This window comes from Perca fluviatilis, chromosome 2 (genome assembly GCF_010015445.1).
Source record: "Perca fluviatilis chromosome 2, GENO_Pfluv_1.0, whole genome shotgun sequence".
NCBI lineage: Eukaryota > Metazoa > Chordata > Actinopteri > Perciformes > Percidae > Perca > Perca fluviatilis.
Genome location: NC_053113.1, coordinates 7044847 through 7060049, shown reverse-complemented (window position 1 = coordinate 7060049; position 15203 = coordinate 7044847). Strand labels below are relative to the sequence as shown.

The 15203-nt window shown below is 40.3% G+C and overlaps 1 protein-coding gene across 1 annotated transcript in view; it reads left to right on the top strand.

Annotated features, from left to right (window-relative positions):
• Window positions 1–353: 353 nt before the first annotated feature.
• Window positions 354–15203, top strand: part of wdr62 (WD repeat domain 62) — a gene marked incomplete at its 5' end in the record, with an annotated part of 23575 nt that continues 8725 nt past the window's right edge. Inside the window, 5 exon segments of the mRNA XM_039777005.1 lie at window positions 354–496; window positions 10809–10916; window positions 11020–11143; window positions 11471–11549; window positions 12389–12455. Coding sequence (XP_039632939.1) covers window positions 354–496; window positions 10809–10916; window positions 11020–11143; window positions 11471–11549; window positions 12389–12455 — 521 coding nt within the window.

The window sequence follows — 15203 nt, the reverse complement described above, 5'->3', positions numbered from 1 at the left end:
ACCCAACATGTATTGCTCAGTTTTTTAAATAGTTTGTGTGTGTTTCTCTAATGCTCGGGGTGTGTGTGTGTGTGTGTGTGTGTGTGTGTGTTTCTCTAATGCTCGGGGGGTGTGTGTGTTTGTGTGTGTGTGTTTCTCTAATGCTCGGTGTGTGTGTGTGTGTGTGTTTCTCTAATGCTCGGGGTGTGTGTGTGTGTGTGTGTGTGTTTCTCTCATGCTCTGGGTGTGTGTGTGTGTGTGTGTTTCTCTAATGCCCGGGGTGTGTGTGTGTGTGTGTGTGTTTCGGGTCTAATGCCTGGGTGTGTGTGTGTGGGGGTGTGTGTGTGTGTGTGTGTGTGTGTTTGTGTGTTCAGGGAGTTTGACGTGGAGGGCGTGGCTGACCCTCGGCTGGAGGTCAAAGGTCAGAGGGCGGAGCCAGTGTGGAGCTCTCAGCTGAGTCCTGACTCGGCGTGCTTCGAGGGCTCGGCAGGAAGTCTGGAGCAGCCGCACGACGCCGGTCAGACAAACTACTCTCACTCCTTTCAGACAAACTACTCTCACTCCTTACAGACAAACTACTCTCACTCCTTACAGACAAACTACTCTCACTCCTTACAGACAAACTACTCTCACTCCTTACAGACAAACTACTCTCACTCCTTACAGACAAACTACTCTCACTCCTTACAAACTACTCTCACTCCTTACAGACAAACTACTCTCACTCCTTACAGACAAACTACTCTCACTCCTTACAGACAAACTACTCTCACTCCTTACAAACTACTCTCACTCCTTACAGACAAACTACTCTCACTCCTTACAACAAACTACTCTCACTCCTTACAGACAAACTACTCTCACTCCTTACAGACAAACTACTCTCACTCCTTACAGACAAACTACTCTCACTCCTTACAAACTACTCTCACTCCTTACAAACTACTCTCACTCCTTACAGACAAACTACTCTCACTCCTTACAGACAAACTACTCTCACTCCTTACAGACAAACTACTCTCACTCCTTACAAACTACTCTCACTCCTTACAGACAAACTACTCTCACTCCTTACAGACAAACTACTCTCACTCCTTACAAACTACTCTCACTCCTTACACACAAACTACTCTCACTCCTTACAAACTACTCTCACTCCTTACAGACAAACTACTCTCACTCCTTAAAACAAACTACTCACTCCTTAAACAAACTACTCTCACTCTTACTTAAGACAAACTATACTCTCTTAAGTTCAGACAAACTACTCTCACTCCTTACAGACAAACTACTCTCACTCCTTAAACAAACTACTCTAATCCTTACAAGCAAACTACTCTCACTTCTTACAAACTACTCTCACTCCTTACAGTTCAGACAAACTACTCTCACTCCTTACAAACTACTCTCACTCCTTACAGTTCAGACAAACTACTCTCACTCCTTACAGACAAACTACTCTCACTCCTTACAGACAAACTACTCTCACTCCTTACAGTTCAGACAAACTACTCTCACTCCTTACAGACAAACTACTCTCACTCCTTACAGACAAACTACTCTCACTCCTTACAGACAAACTACTCTCACTCCTTACAGTTCAGACAAACTACTCTCACTCCTTACAGACAAACTACTCTCACTCCTTTCAGACAAACTACTCTCACTCCTTTCAGACAAACTACTCTCACTTCTTACAGACAAACTACTCTCACTCCTTACAGACAAACTACTCTCACTCCTTACAAACTACTCTCACTCCTTACAGTTCAGACAAACTACTCTCACTCCTTACAGACAAACTACTCTCACTCCTTACAAACTACTCTCACTCCTTACAGTTCAGACAAACTACTCTCACTCCTTACAGACAAACTACTCTCACTCCTTACAGTAAAAAAACTACTCTCAATCCTTACAGTTCAGACAATACAAACTACTCACTCCTTACAGACAAACTACTCTACTCCTTACAGTTTTTAACAAACTACTCTCACTCCTTACAGTTCAGACAAACTACTCTCACTCCTTACAGACAACTACTACTCACTCCTTACAGTTCAGACAAACTACTCTCACTCCTTACAGACAAACTACTCTCACTCCTTACAGACAAACTACTTTCTACCTCCTTACAGACAAACTACTCTCAATCCTTACAGACAAACATACTCTCACTCCTTACAGTGACAAACTACTCTCACTCCTTTACAGACAAACTACTCTCAATCCTTACAGTTCAGACAAACTACTCTCACTCCTTGCAAACAAACTACTCTACCCCTTACAGTTCAGACAAACTACTCTAACTCCTTACACAGACAAACTACTCTCACTCCTTACAGTCAGACAAACTACTCTCACCTTCTTACAGACAAACTACTCTCACTCCTTACAGTTCAGACAAACTACTCTCAATCCTTACAGACAAACTACTCTCACCTCTTACAGGACAAACTACTCTCAATCCTTAAACAAACTACTCTCACTCCTTACAGACAAACTACTTACTCACTCCTTACAGACAAACTACTCTCACTCCTTACAGACAAACTACTCTCACTCCTTACAACAAACTACTCTCACTCCTTACAGACAAACTACTCTCACTCCTTACAGTTCAGACAAACTACTCTCACTCCTTACAGTTCAGACAAACTACTCTCACCCTACAGTTCAGACAAACTACTCTCACTCCTTTACAGTTCAGACAAACTACTCTCAACCCCTTACAGACAAACTTACTCTCACCTTACAGTTCAGACAAACTACTCTCACCCTTACAGACAAACTACTCTCACTCCTTACAGACAAACTACTCTCACTCCTTACAGTTCAGACACAAACTACTCACTCCTCACACTCAACAAACTACTTCTCACCCTTTACAAACTACTCTCACTCCTTACAGTTCAGACAAACTACTCTCACTCCTTTACAGACAAACTACTCTCACTCCTTATAGACAAACTACTCTCACTCCTTACAGACAAACTACTCTCTCACCTTTCAGACAAACTACTCTCACTCCTTACAGACAAACTACTCTCACTCCTTATAGACAAACTACTCTCACTCCTTATCAGACAAACTTACTCTTACAGTTTTACAGACAAACTACTCTCACTCCTTACAGACAAACTACTCTCACTCCTTAACAGACAAACTACTCTCACTCCTTACAGACAAACAACACTCTACCCCTTACAGACAAACTACTCTTAATCCTTCACAAACTACTCTCACTCCTTACAAACCACTCTACTCTCACCCTACAAACTACTCTCACTCCTTACAGACAAACTACTCTCACTCCCATAGACAAACTACTCTCTCACCCTTACAGACAAACTACTCTCATCCTTACATTTACAAACCAACTACTCTCACTCCTTACAGACAAACTACTCCTTAACTACAAACTACTCTCTCACCCCTATGACACAAACTACTCTCACTCCTTCAGACAAACTACTCTCATCCTTACAAACTACTCTCACTCACTTTCGTACAAACTACTCTCACTCCTTACAGACAAACTACTCTCTACTCCCTACAGACAAACTACTCTCACTCCTTAACAAACTACTTTCACTTCTTAACAAACTACTCTACCCATAGACAAACTACTCAATCCTTCCAGACAAACTACTCTCACTCCTTAACAAACTATTTCACTTCCCAGTTCTACAAACTACTCTCACTCCTTACAGACAAACTACTCTCATCCTTTCAGACAAACAACTTTCTACTCTTTATACAGACAAACTACTCTCACTCCTTACAACAAACTACTCTCAATCCTTTCACAGACAAACTACTCTCTCACTCCTTCAGACAAACTACTCTCACTCCTTACAGACAAACTACTCTTACTCCTTATAGACAAACTACTCTCACTCCTTATAGACAAACTACTCTCACTCCTTAAACAAACTACTCTCTACTCCTTATAGACAAACTACTCTACTCCTGCTAAGACAAACTACTCTCACTCCTTACAGACAAACTACTCTCAATCTTCCATAGACAAACTACTCTCACTCTTAAGTTCACAAACTACTCTCACTCCTTATTCAGACAAACTACTCTTCACTCCTTACAGACAAACTACTCTCACTCCTTACAAGTAAACTACTCACTTCTTACAAACTACTCTCACTCCTTACAGACAAACTACTCTCACTCCTTTACAGACAAACTAATCTCAATCCTTACAAACTACTCTCACTCCTTACAGACAAACTACTCTCACTCCTTACAGTACAAACTACTTTCACTCCTTACAGTCAAAAAACAAACTACTCTCACTTCTTAAAACAAACTACTCATTTTTGCTTACAGACAAACTACTCTCACTCCTTACAGACAAACTACTCTCACTCCTTACAAACTACTTCTACTTCTTACAAAACTACTCTCACTCCTTACAGACAAACTACTCTCACCTCTTACAGACAAACTACTCTCACTCCTTGCAAACCATACTTACCTCTCACAAACTACTCTCACTTCATACAACAAACTACTCTCACTCTTACAGTTCAGACAAACTACTCTCACTTACATACAAACTACTCTCTCACTCCTTACAGTTCAGACAAACTACTCTCACTCCTTACAGACAAACTACTCTCACTCCTTACAGACAAACTACTCTCACTCCTTACAGTTCAGACAAACTATCTCACCTCTTACAGACAAACTACTCTCACTCCTTACAGACAAACTACTCTCACTCCTTACAGTTCAGACAAACTACTCTCACTCCTTACAGACAAACTACTCTCACTCCTTACAGACAAACTACTCTCACTCCTTACAGTTCAGACAAACTACTCTCACTCCTTACAGTGACAAACTACTTTCTACCTCATAGACAAACTACTCTCAATCCTTACAGAAACTACTCTCACTCCTTACAGTTCAGACAAACTACTCTCACTCCTTACAGACAAACTACTCTCACTCCTTACAAACTACTCTCACTCCTTACAGTTCAGACAAACTACTCTCACTCCTTACAGACAAACTACTCTCACTCCTTACAAACTACTCTCACTCCTTACAGTTCAGACAAACTACTCTCACTCCTTACAGACAAACTACTCTCACTCCTTACAGTTCAGACAAACTACTCTCACTCCTTACAGACAAACTACTCTCACTCCCATACAGACAAACTACACTTCTACCCTTTCAGACAAACTACTCTCAATCCTTACAGACAAACTACTCTCACTCCTTACAGTTCAGACAAACTACTCTCACTCCTTACAGACAAACTCTCACTCCTTAAGTCAGACAAACTACTCTCACTCCTTACAGACAAACTACTCTCAATCCTTACAGTCAACAAACTACTCTCAATCCTTACAGTTCAAAACTACTCTCACTCCTTACAGTTCAGACAAACTACTCTCACTCCTTACAGTCAGACAAACTACCTCACTCCTTACAGTCAGACAAACTACTCTCTACTCCTTACAGTTCAGACAAACTACTCTCACTCCTTACAGACAAACTACTCTCACTCCTTACAGTTCAGACAAACTACTCTCACCTCCTTACAGACAAACTACTCTCACTCCTTACAGACAAACTTACTCTCACTCCTTCAACAAACTACTCTCACTCCTTACAGACAAACTTACTCTCATCCTTACAGACAAACTACTCTCACTCCTTACAGACAAACTACTCTCACTCCTTACAAACTACTCTCACTCCTTACAGACAAACTACTCTCACTCCTTACAGTTCAGACAAACTACTCTCACTCCTTACAGTTCAGACAAACTACTCTCACTCCTTACAGTTCAGACAAACTACTCTCACTCCTTACAGTTCAGACAAACTACTCTCACTCCTTACAGACAAACTACTCTCACTCCTTACAGTTCAGACAAACTACTCTCACTCCTACAGACAAACTACTCTCACTCCTTACAGACAAACTACTCTCATCCCTTACAGGTCAGACAAACTACTCACTCCTTACAGTTCAGACAAACTACTCTCACTCCTTACATACAAACTACTCTCACTCCTTAGTTCAGACAAACTACTCTCACCTCCTTACAGACAAATCACTTACTCCTTAAACAAACTACTCTCACTCCTTACAGTTCAGACAAACTACTCTCACTCCTTACAGACAAACTACTCTCACTCCTTACAAACTACTCTCACTCCTTACAGTTCAGACAAACTACTCTCACTCCTTACAGACAAACTACTCTCACTCCTTACAGTTCAGACAAACTACTCTCACTCCTTACAGACAAACTACTCTCACTCCTTACAGACAAACTACTCTCACTCCTTTCAGACAAACTACTCTCACTCCTTACAGACAAACTACTCTCACTCCTTACAGTTCAGACAAACTACTCTCACTCCTTACAGACAAACTACTCTCACTCCTTACAGTTCAGACAAACTACTCTCACTCCTTACAGACAAACTACTCTCACTCCTTCAGACAAACTACTCTCACTCCTTACAGACAAACTACTCTCACTCCTTACAGTTCAGACAAACTACTCTCACTCCTTACAGGTCAGACAAACTACTCTCACTCCTTACAGTTCAGACAAACTACTCTCACTCCTTACAGACAAACTACTCTCACTCCTTACAGTTCAGACAAACTACTCTCACTCCTTACAGACAAACTACTCTCACTCCTTACAGACAAACTACTCTCACTCCTTACAAACTACTCTCACTCCTTACAGACAAACTACTCTCACTCCTTACAGACAAACTACTCTCACTCCTTACAGACAAACTACTCTCACTCCTTACAGTTCAGACAAACTACTCTCACTCCTTACAGGTCAGACAAACTACTCTCACTCCTTACAGGTCAGTGAAACTACTCTCACTCCTTACAGACAAACTACTCTCACTCCTTACAAACAAACTACTCTCACTCCTTACAGTCAAACTACTCTCACTCCTTACAGACAAACTACTCTCACTCCTTACAAACAAACTACTCTCACTCCTTACAGTTCAGACAAACTACTCTCACTCCTTACAGTTCAGACAAACTACTCTCACTCCTTACAGTTCAGACAAACTACTCTCACTCCTTACAGGTCAGACAAACTACTCTCACTCCTTACAGTTCAGACAAACTACTCTCACTCCTTACAGTTCAGACAAACTACTCTCACTCCTTACAAACAAACTACTCTCACTCCTTACAGTCAAACTACTCTCACTCCTTACAGACAAACTACTCTCACTCCTTACAGACAAACTACTCTCACTCCTTACAGTTCAGACAAACTACTCTCACTCCTTACAGTTCAGACAAACTACTCTCACTCCTTACAGTTCAGACAAACTACTCTCACTCCTTACAGTTCAGACAAACTACTCTCACTCCTTACAGTCAAACTACTCTCACTCCTACAGTTCAGACAAACTACTCTCACTCCTTACAGACAAACTACTCTCACTCCTTACAGTCAAACTACTCTCACTCCTTACAGTCAAACTACTCTCACTCCTTACAGACAAACTACTCTCACTCCTTACAGTCAAACTACTCTCACTCCTTACAGACAAACTACTCTCACTCCTTACAGTTCAGACAAACTACTCTCACTCCTTACAGTCAAACTACTCTCACTCCTTACAGTCAAACTACTCTCACTCCTTACAGTCAAACTACTCTCACTCCTTACAGTTCAGACAAACTACTCTCACTCCTTACAGTCAAACTACTCTCACTCCTTACAGTCAAACTACTCTCACTCCTTACAGTTCAGACAAACTACTCTCACTCCTTACAGTCAAACTACTCTCACTCCTTACAGACAAACTACTCTCACTCCTTACAAACAAACTACTCTCACTCCTTACAGGTCAGAAAACTACTCTCACTCCTTACAGTTCAGACAAACTACTTCTAATCCTTACAGTTCAGACAAACTACTCTTACTCCTTACAGTTCAGACAAACTACTCTCACCCCTATAGTCAGACAAACTACTTTCACCCCTTACAGTCAAACTACACTCACCCTTACAGTTCAGACAAACTACTCTCTACTCCATAGTCAGACAAACTACTCTCCTCCTTATAGTCAAACTACTCTCACTCCTCAAAGTTCAGACAAACTACTCTCACTCCTTACAGTTCAGACAAACTACTCTCACTCCTTACAGACAAACTACTCTCACTCCTTACAGACAAACTACTCTCACTCCTTACAGCCAAACTACTCTCACTCCTTACAGACAAACTACTCTCACTCCTTACAGTTCAGACAAACTACTCTCACTCCTTACAGTTCAGACAAACTACTCTCACTCCTCAAAGTTCAGACTTTCCTCTCTAAATATTCAGACTTTCCTCTCTAAATATTCAGACTTTCCTCTCTAAATATTCAGACTTTCCTCTCTAAATATTCAGACTTCTCTCCCTGATTATTGCCATGTCTCTCTGTATAAACTGAGGCGTGGTGTTGAAACAGGTCACATGCTTATTTCACAGAGAGGAGGAGGAAAATATGTAACTGATTATTTTGACTGACATGGCGATTTGAGTCACGATATTGGAGGGAATGATCGTTTTTGTCTCATTATTCTCATTTTCATTGAAAATTATTAACATTGAAAGAAATTAAAACTATTATTATAGTGTGATTTTTGGGAGGATCTGTACCAAACAAAGGTTTTATTCTTAAAGGAACACGCCAACTTACTGGGACTTTGTCTTATTCCCTGTATCCCCCAGAGTTAGACTACTCCATACACACACATACCAGTTAGCTTAGCCCATATCCTGCAGAAAAACTAACAGTCTGCTGCAACACTGCACAGCCTTTATTTCATGTTGCGATTTGTAGAGTCACAGCTTGTACAGATAACAAGGTCACATGACACAAGCCATCTTCTAACTGTATACACACTGGGAACTATATTCTCAGAAAGGAGTAGCACTGCTACTTGAGCGGAGGGATTTCCTTTGCAGCAAGCCTTTCTGAGAATATAGTTCCCAGTGTGTTTACAGTTAGAAGATGGCTGTGTCATGTGACCTTGTTATCTGTACACTCTGTGACTCTACAAATCACAACATGGAAATAGGAACATGTTGGTGTTATTTTGTCACTTATTGGGAGCTGTAGACTAGATGGAGCCGGTTACCTCCAGGATCTGTGCTAAGCTAGGCTAGATGGAACCAGTTATCTCCAGGATCTGTGCTAAGCTAGGCTAGATGGAACCAGTTATCTCCAGGATCTGTGCTAAGCTAGGCTAGATGGAACCAGTTATCTCCAGGATCTGTGCTAAGCTAGGCTAGATGGAACCAGTTATCTCCAGGATCTGTGCTAAGCTAGGCTAGATGGAACCAGTTATCTCCAGGATCTGTGCTAAGCTAGGCTAGATGGAACCAGTTATCTCCAGGATCTGTGCTAAGCTAGGCTAGATGGAACCAGTTATCTCCAGGATTTGTGCTAAGCTAGGCTACCAGTGGGTGCGTCAGACAGAGTTCCAGCACGCACGGAGATGAGAAGGGTCTGTATGGACTTATCTAACTCTGGGGTCAGGGGAATAAGACAAAGTCCCAGTAAGTCGGCGTGTTCCCTTAAACCCTAACACACACACACACACATTCACACACACACACACATTCACACACACATCTACACACACACACACACACACACACACACACACACACACACACACACACACACACACACACACATTCACACACACATTCACACACACATTCACACACACATTCACACACACATTCACACACACATTCACACACACACACACACACACACATTCACACACAACACACACACACATTCACACACACATTCACACACACATTCACACACACATTCACACACATTCACACACACATTCACACACACACAACACACACACATTCACACACACACACATTCACACACACATTCACACACACATTCACACACACACATTCACACACACATTCACACACACATTCACACACACACACATTCACACACACATTCACACACACATTCACACACACACACACACACACTTCACACACACACATTCACACACACACATCACACACACATCTACACACACACACATTCACACAACACACATTCACACACACACATTCGCACACACACACACACACATTCACACACACACAACACACATTCACACACACATTCACACACACATTCACACACACACACACACACACACACACATAACACACATTCACACACACATTTCACACACACATTCACACACACACACACACACACATTCACATTCACACACATTCACACACACATTCACACACACATTACACACACACACATATTCACACACACATTCACACACACATTCACACACACACACACACACACACACACACACACATTCACACACACACACACACATTCACACACACACACACACACACACACACATTCACACACACACACACACACACACACATTCACACACACACACACATTCACACACACACACACACACACACACACACACACACACACACACACACACACACAGGTTAGGTAGGGTACCGTCCAGAGGGCGGTACCCTACCGTACTGCTGCAGCATTAGTTTTAGTTAGGTGCATCTAGTTCATGAGGGTACATCAGAATAACCCAGAGACATGTTCACAATAGGCACACAGTTGGTTCGGTACCCTACCGTACCTTCACCGCTACAGAAACCAAAGGTTACGCCTGTCAAATTGGGAGAACCACGCGTTTCCAGCTCTGTGGGTCTTGTGTTGTAACGTACCATGACTCAGCGTTTCTCTCCCAGCAGACACAGACTCTCTGAGTCAGGGCAGCTCCGTGGGCAGTCTGGGTCTGGAGGACGACGACGACGACGCCAACTCTCTGAAGAACCACTTTGAGACGCTGACAGACGGTACTGAACTCTTCCTCTCCTCCCTCCTCTTCCTCTCCTCCTCCCTCCCTCCTCTTCCTGACCTTTAACCCTTGTCTGTGTGTGTTTCTCTCTCTCTCTCCAGAGAAGTTTGACACTGACCTGAGGCTGCTGCAGCCCCCGGAGGAGGCGGAGGAGGAGAAACACTACCTGAACCCTCGACTCAGCATCTCCACGCGCTTCCTGTCGCGCTTCCAGGACAGAATCAGGTCGGTCTCACCTTCCTGGAGGGACTCGCGCTTCGGATACGTCCCAGCGTGGCGTCTGGGGGGCCGTTAGCGGAGCAGCTGTGACGGTGTAGTGGTTATCTTACCGCGGTGGTGTTGCGGTTGAATCGCTACCCCTATGACGAGAGCTAGAGCGAGAATGGCCGGGCGCCGTAAGGGAGGGACGCCAGAGTAACTTATGGTGGCCGGGTTGGCTCAGCGGTAGAGCAGGCGCACATATACTGAGAGGTTAATGTCCAGGGTTGGAGTCCGACCTGTGAGGATTTCCTGCATAACTGTGTGTGTGTGTGTGTGTGTGTGTGTGTTTAGGGCGTGGCCGAGCAGAGCTCCGCCTCCTGTCTCCATGCCAACCAGGATCTCGGAGGAGAGCAGCGTCAGCAACGTATCGGTACGAACACCTGAGAGAGAGAGTGTGTGTTAGTGTGTGTCTGGGTGTGTGTGTGTGTGTGTGTGTGTGTGTGTGTGTGTGTGTGTGTGTGTTAGTGTGTTAGTCGGTGTCGGTGTGGTGTGTTGAGCAGTGTATAATTCTGTGTGTGTGTGTGTGTGTTATCAGTGTCTGGTGTGGTTGTGTGTGTGTGTGGTAATGTTATGTGTCTGGGGGGTGTGTGTGTTGTGTGTGTGTGTGTGTATTGTATCTGTATCTGTGTGTGTATGTGTGATCTGTATTGTGTGTTGTGTGTATGTCTGTGTGTGTGTCTCTCTCTCTGTGTATGTGTTAATGTGTATGTATCTCTGTGTGTGTATGTGTTAGAGGTGTGTATGTATCTGTGTGTTGTGTTGGTGTCTGTGAGTAGTGGTGTCTCTGTGTGTGTGTCTCGCTTCTGTGTGTTGTGTTGAGTGTTGTGTGTGTGTGTGTGTGTGTCTGTGTGTGTGTGTGTGTGTGTAATGTGTCATGTTGTGTGTGTGTGTGTTAGTGTGTGTGTGTATCTCTGTGTGTATGTGTTAGAGTGTGTCTGTATCTTGTGTGTGTGTGTGTGTGTGTCTGTGAGTGGTGTCTCTATTGTGTGTGTGTGTGTGTGTGTGTGTGTGTGTGTGTGTGTGTGTGTGTGTGGCTGGTGTGGTGTGTGTCTGTGAGTGTGTGTGTGTGTGTGTGTGTGTGTGTGTGTGTGTGTGTGTGTGTGTGTGTGTGTGTGTGTGTGTGTGTGTGTGAACCCCTAGCCAACCACTGCCCTGATTGGCTGTGTGTCTGAACACCTGGACAGCTGGTGACTAAATGTCTGTTTTCAGGTGAGCTCTGGCGTCGAGGTTTCCTCCACCGACTCCACGCCGAAGGACGACAGCAGCAGCAGCGTTGGTGAGTCAGCAGTTTCTCTCGGGTGTGTTTCTGATTACTTGCAGGAATTATTCTCACCTGTAAACAGGAAGTCTACATGTTGAGGCCATAGACAGTAAATATAAAATGGAGTAGATGTGACGTGAGCAACCTGTCTGAAAGTGTGAAGTCTTCTGGTAGCTGTGCCGAGAGAAATCTCAATCATTCCCAATCTTACAGAGACAGAGAGCGTAGGTATATGTAAGGAGATAACATAGGCACAGGCTAATTACTGATCACTAACATGCTAGTTAACATTAGTAATTACTGATCACTAACATGCTAGTTAACATTAGTCATTAAACCTAAACAGCTAATGTAAGTCCAAACTGCCTGTGAGCTTCTCCTGTACTATACGGTAATTCCTCTACTGTGTGACAGTAAGTCTCGTGGTTATGACCCAATCGTTAGCCTATTGTTATAAAAGCGTCTGCTACGGAGCCATAACGTGAGCTACAAGGTAATGGAGCCTTTTATACATTGTCGTGTTTCTTTAGAAATAAACAACGGACAAATAGAGTCTTTAAACTCTTCAGATGTAAAGTTATTCTCTGTCAAAGTGGCGTCAGAATGAATGGGAGTCAATGGGATGCTAACGGGAGGTGATGGCTTGGTAGCATCAGAATGGCGCCGTAGGAGCTACGCATTACGCTGGCTGACCCCCCTTGGTTGAGGCAGACACACAAACAGGCTGGTCTCAGCCCTCAGACTGGACCGTTTCCATGGCAGTGGTTGGTTGTCCTTTACCGACAGTGAGACTTCAGTACCGGCTCCTCAGTCACACTTCAGTCCCCCATCAACCAGCTTTCAGTTTTTACAACTTTTAGTTTTTACATCTTTTAGTTTTTACATCTTTTAGTTTTTACATTTTTTACATCTTTTAGTTTTTACATCTTTTAGTTTTTACATCTTTTAGTTTTTACATCTTTTAGTTTTTACAACTTTTAGTTTTTACATCTTTTAGTTTTTACAACTTTCAGTTTTTACATCTTTTAGTTTTTACATCTTTTAGTTTTTACATCTTTTAGTTTTTACATCTTTTAGTTTTACAACTTTTAGTTTTTACATCTTTTAGTTTTTACATCTTTTTAGTTTTACAACTTTCAGTTTTTACATCTTTTTAGTTTTTTACATCTTTTAGTTTTTTACATCTTTTAGTTTTTACATCTTTTAGTTTTTACAACTTTTAGTTTTTACATCTTTTAGTTTTTACATCTTTTAGTTTTTACAACTTTCAGTTTTTACATCTTTTAGTTTTTACATCTTTTAGTTTTTACATCTTTTAGTTTTTACAACTTTTAGTTTTTACATCTTTTAGTTTTTACATCTTTTAGTTTTTACATCTTTTAGTTTTTACAACTTTCAGTTTTTACATCTTTTAGTTTTTACATCTTTTAGTTTTTACATCTTTTAGTTTTTACAACTTTTAGTTTTTACAACTTTTAGTTTTTACATCTTTTAGTTTTTACAACTTTTAGTTTTTACAACTTTTAGTTTTTACATCTTTTAGTTTTTACATCTTTTAGTTTTTACATCTTTTTAGTTTTTTACAACTTTTAGTTTTACAACTTTTCAGTTTTTACATCTTTTAGTTTTTACAACTTGTAGTTTTTAAAACTTGTAGTTTTACATCTTTTAGTTTTTACATCTTTTTAGTTTTTACAACTTTCAGTTTTAAACTTTTAGTTTTTACATCTTTTTAGTTTTTACATCTTTTAGTTTTACAACTTTCAGTTTTTACATCTTTTAGTTTTTTACATCTTTTAGTTTTTACATCTTTTAGTTTTTTACATCTTTTAGTTTTTACAACTTTTAGTTTTTAAACATTAGTTTTTTACATCTTTTTAGTTTTACAACTTTCGTTTTTACATCTTTTAGTTTTTACATCTTTTAGTTTTTACATCTTTTAGTTTTTACAACTTTCAGTTTTTACATCTTTTAGTTTTTACATCTTTTAGTTTTTACAACTTTTAGTTTTTACAACTTTTAGTTTTTACATCTTTTAGTTTTTACAACTTTTAGTTTTTACAACTTTCAGTTTTTACATCTTTTAGTTTTTACATCTTTTAGTTTTTACATCTTTTAGTTTTTACAACTTTCAGTTTTTACATCTTTTAGTTTTTACAACTTGTAGTTTTTAAAACTTGTAGTTTTTACATCTTTTAGTTTTTACATCTTTTAGTTTTTACAACTTTCAGTTTTTACATCTTTTAGTTTTTACATCTTTTAGTTTTTACATCTTTTAGTTTTTACATCTTTTAGTTTTTACATCTTTTAGTTTTTACAACTTTTAGTTTTTACATCTTTTAGTTTTTACATCTTTTAGTTTTTTACATCTTTTAGTTTTTACATCTCTTTTAGTTTTTACAACTTTTAGTTTTTACATCTTTTAGTTTTTACATCTTTTAGTTTTTACATCTTTTAGTTTTTACAACTTGTAGTTTTTACAACTTTTAGTTTTTACATCTTTTAGTTTTTACATCTTTTAGTTTTTACAACTTTCAGTTTTTACAACTTTTAGTTTTTACATCTTTTAGTTTTTACATCTTTTAGTTTTTACATCTTTTAGTTTTTACATCTTTTAGTTTTTACAACTTTTAGTTTTTAAAACTTTTAGTTTTTACATCTTTTAGTTTTTACATCTTTTAGTTTTTACATCTTTTAGTTTTTACATCTTTTAGTTTTTACAACTTTTAGTTTTTACAACTTTCAGTTTTTACATCTTTTAGT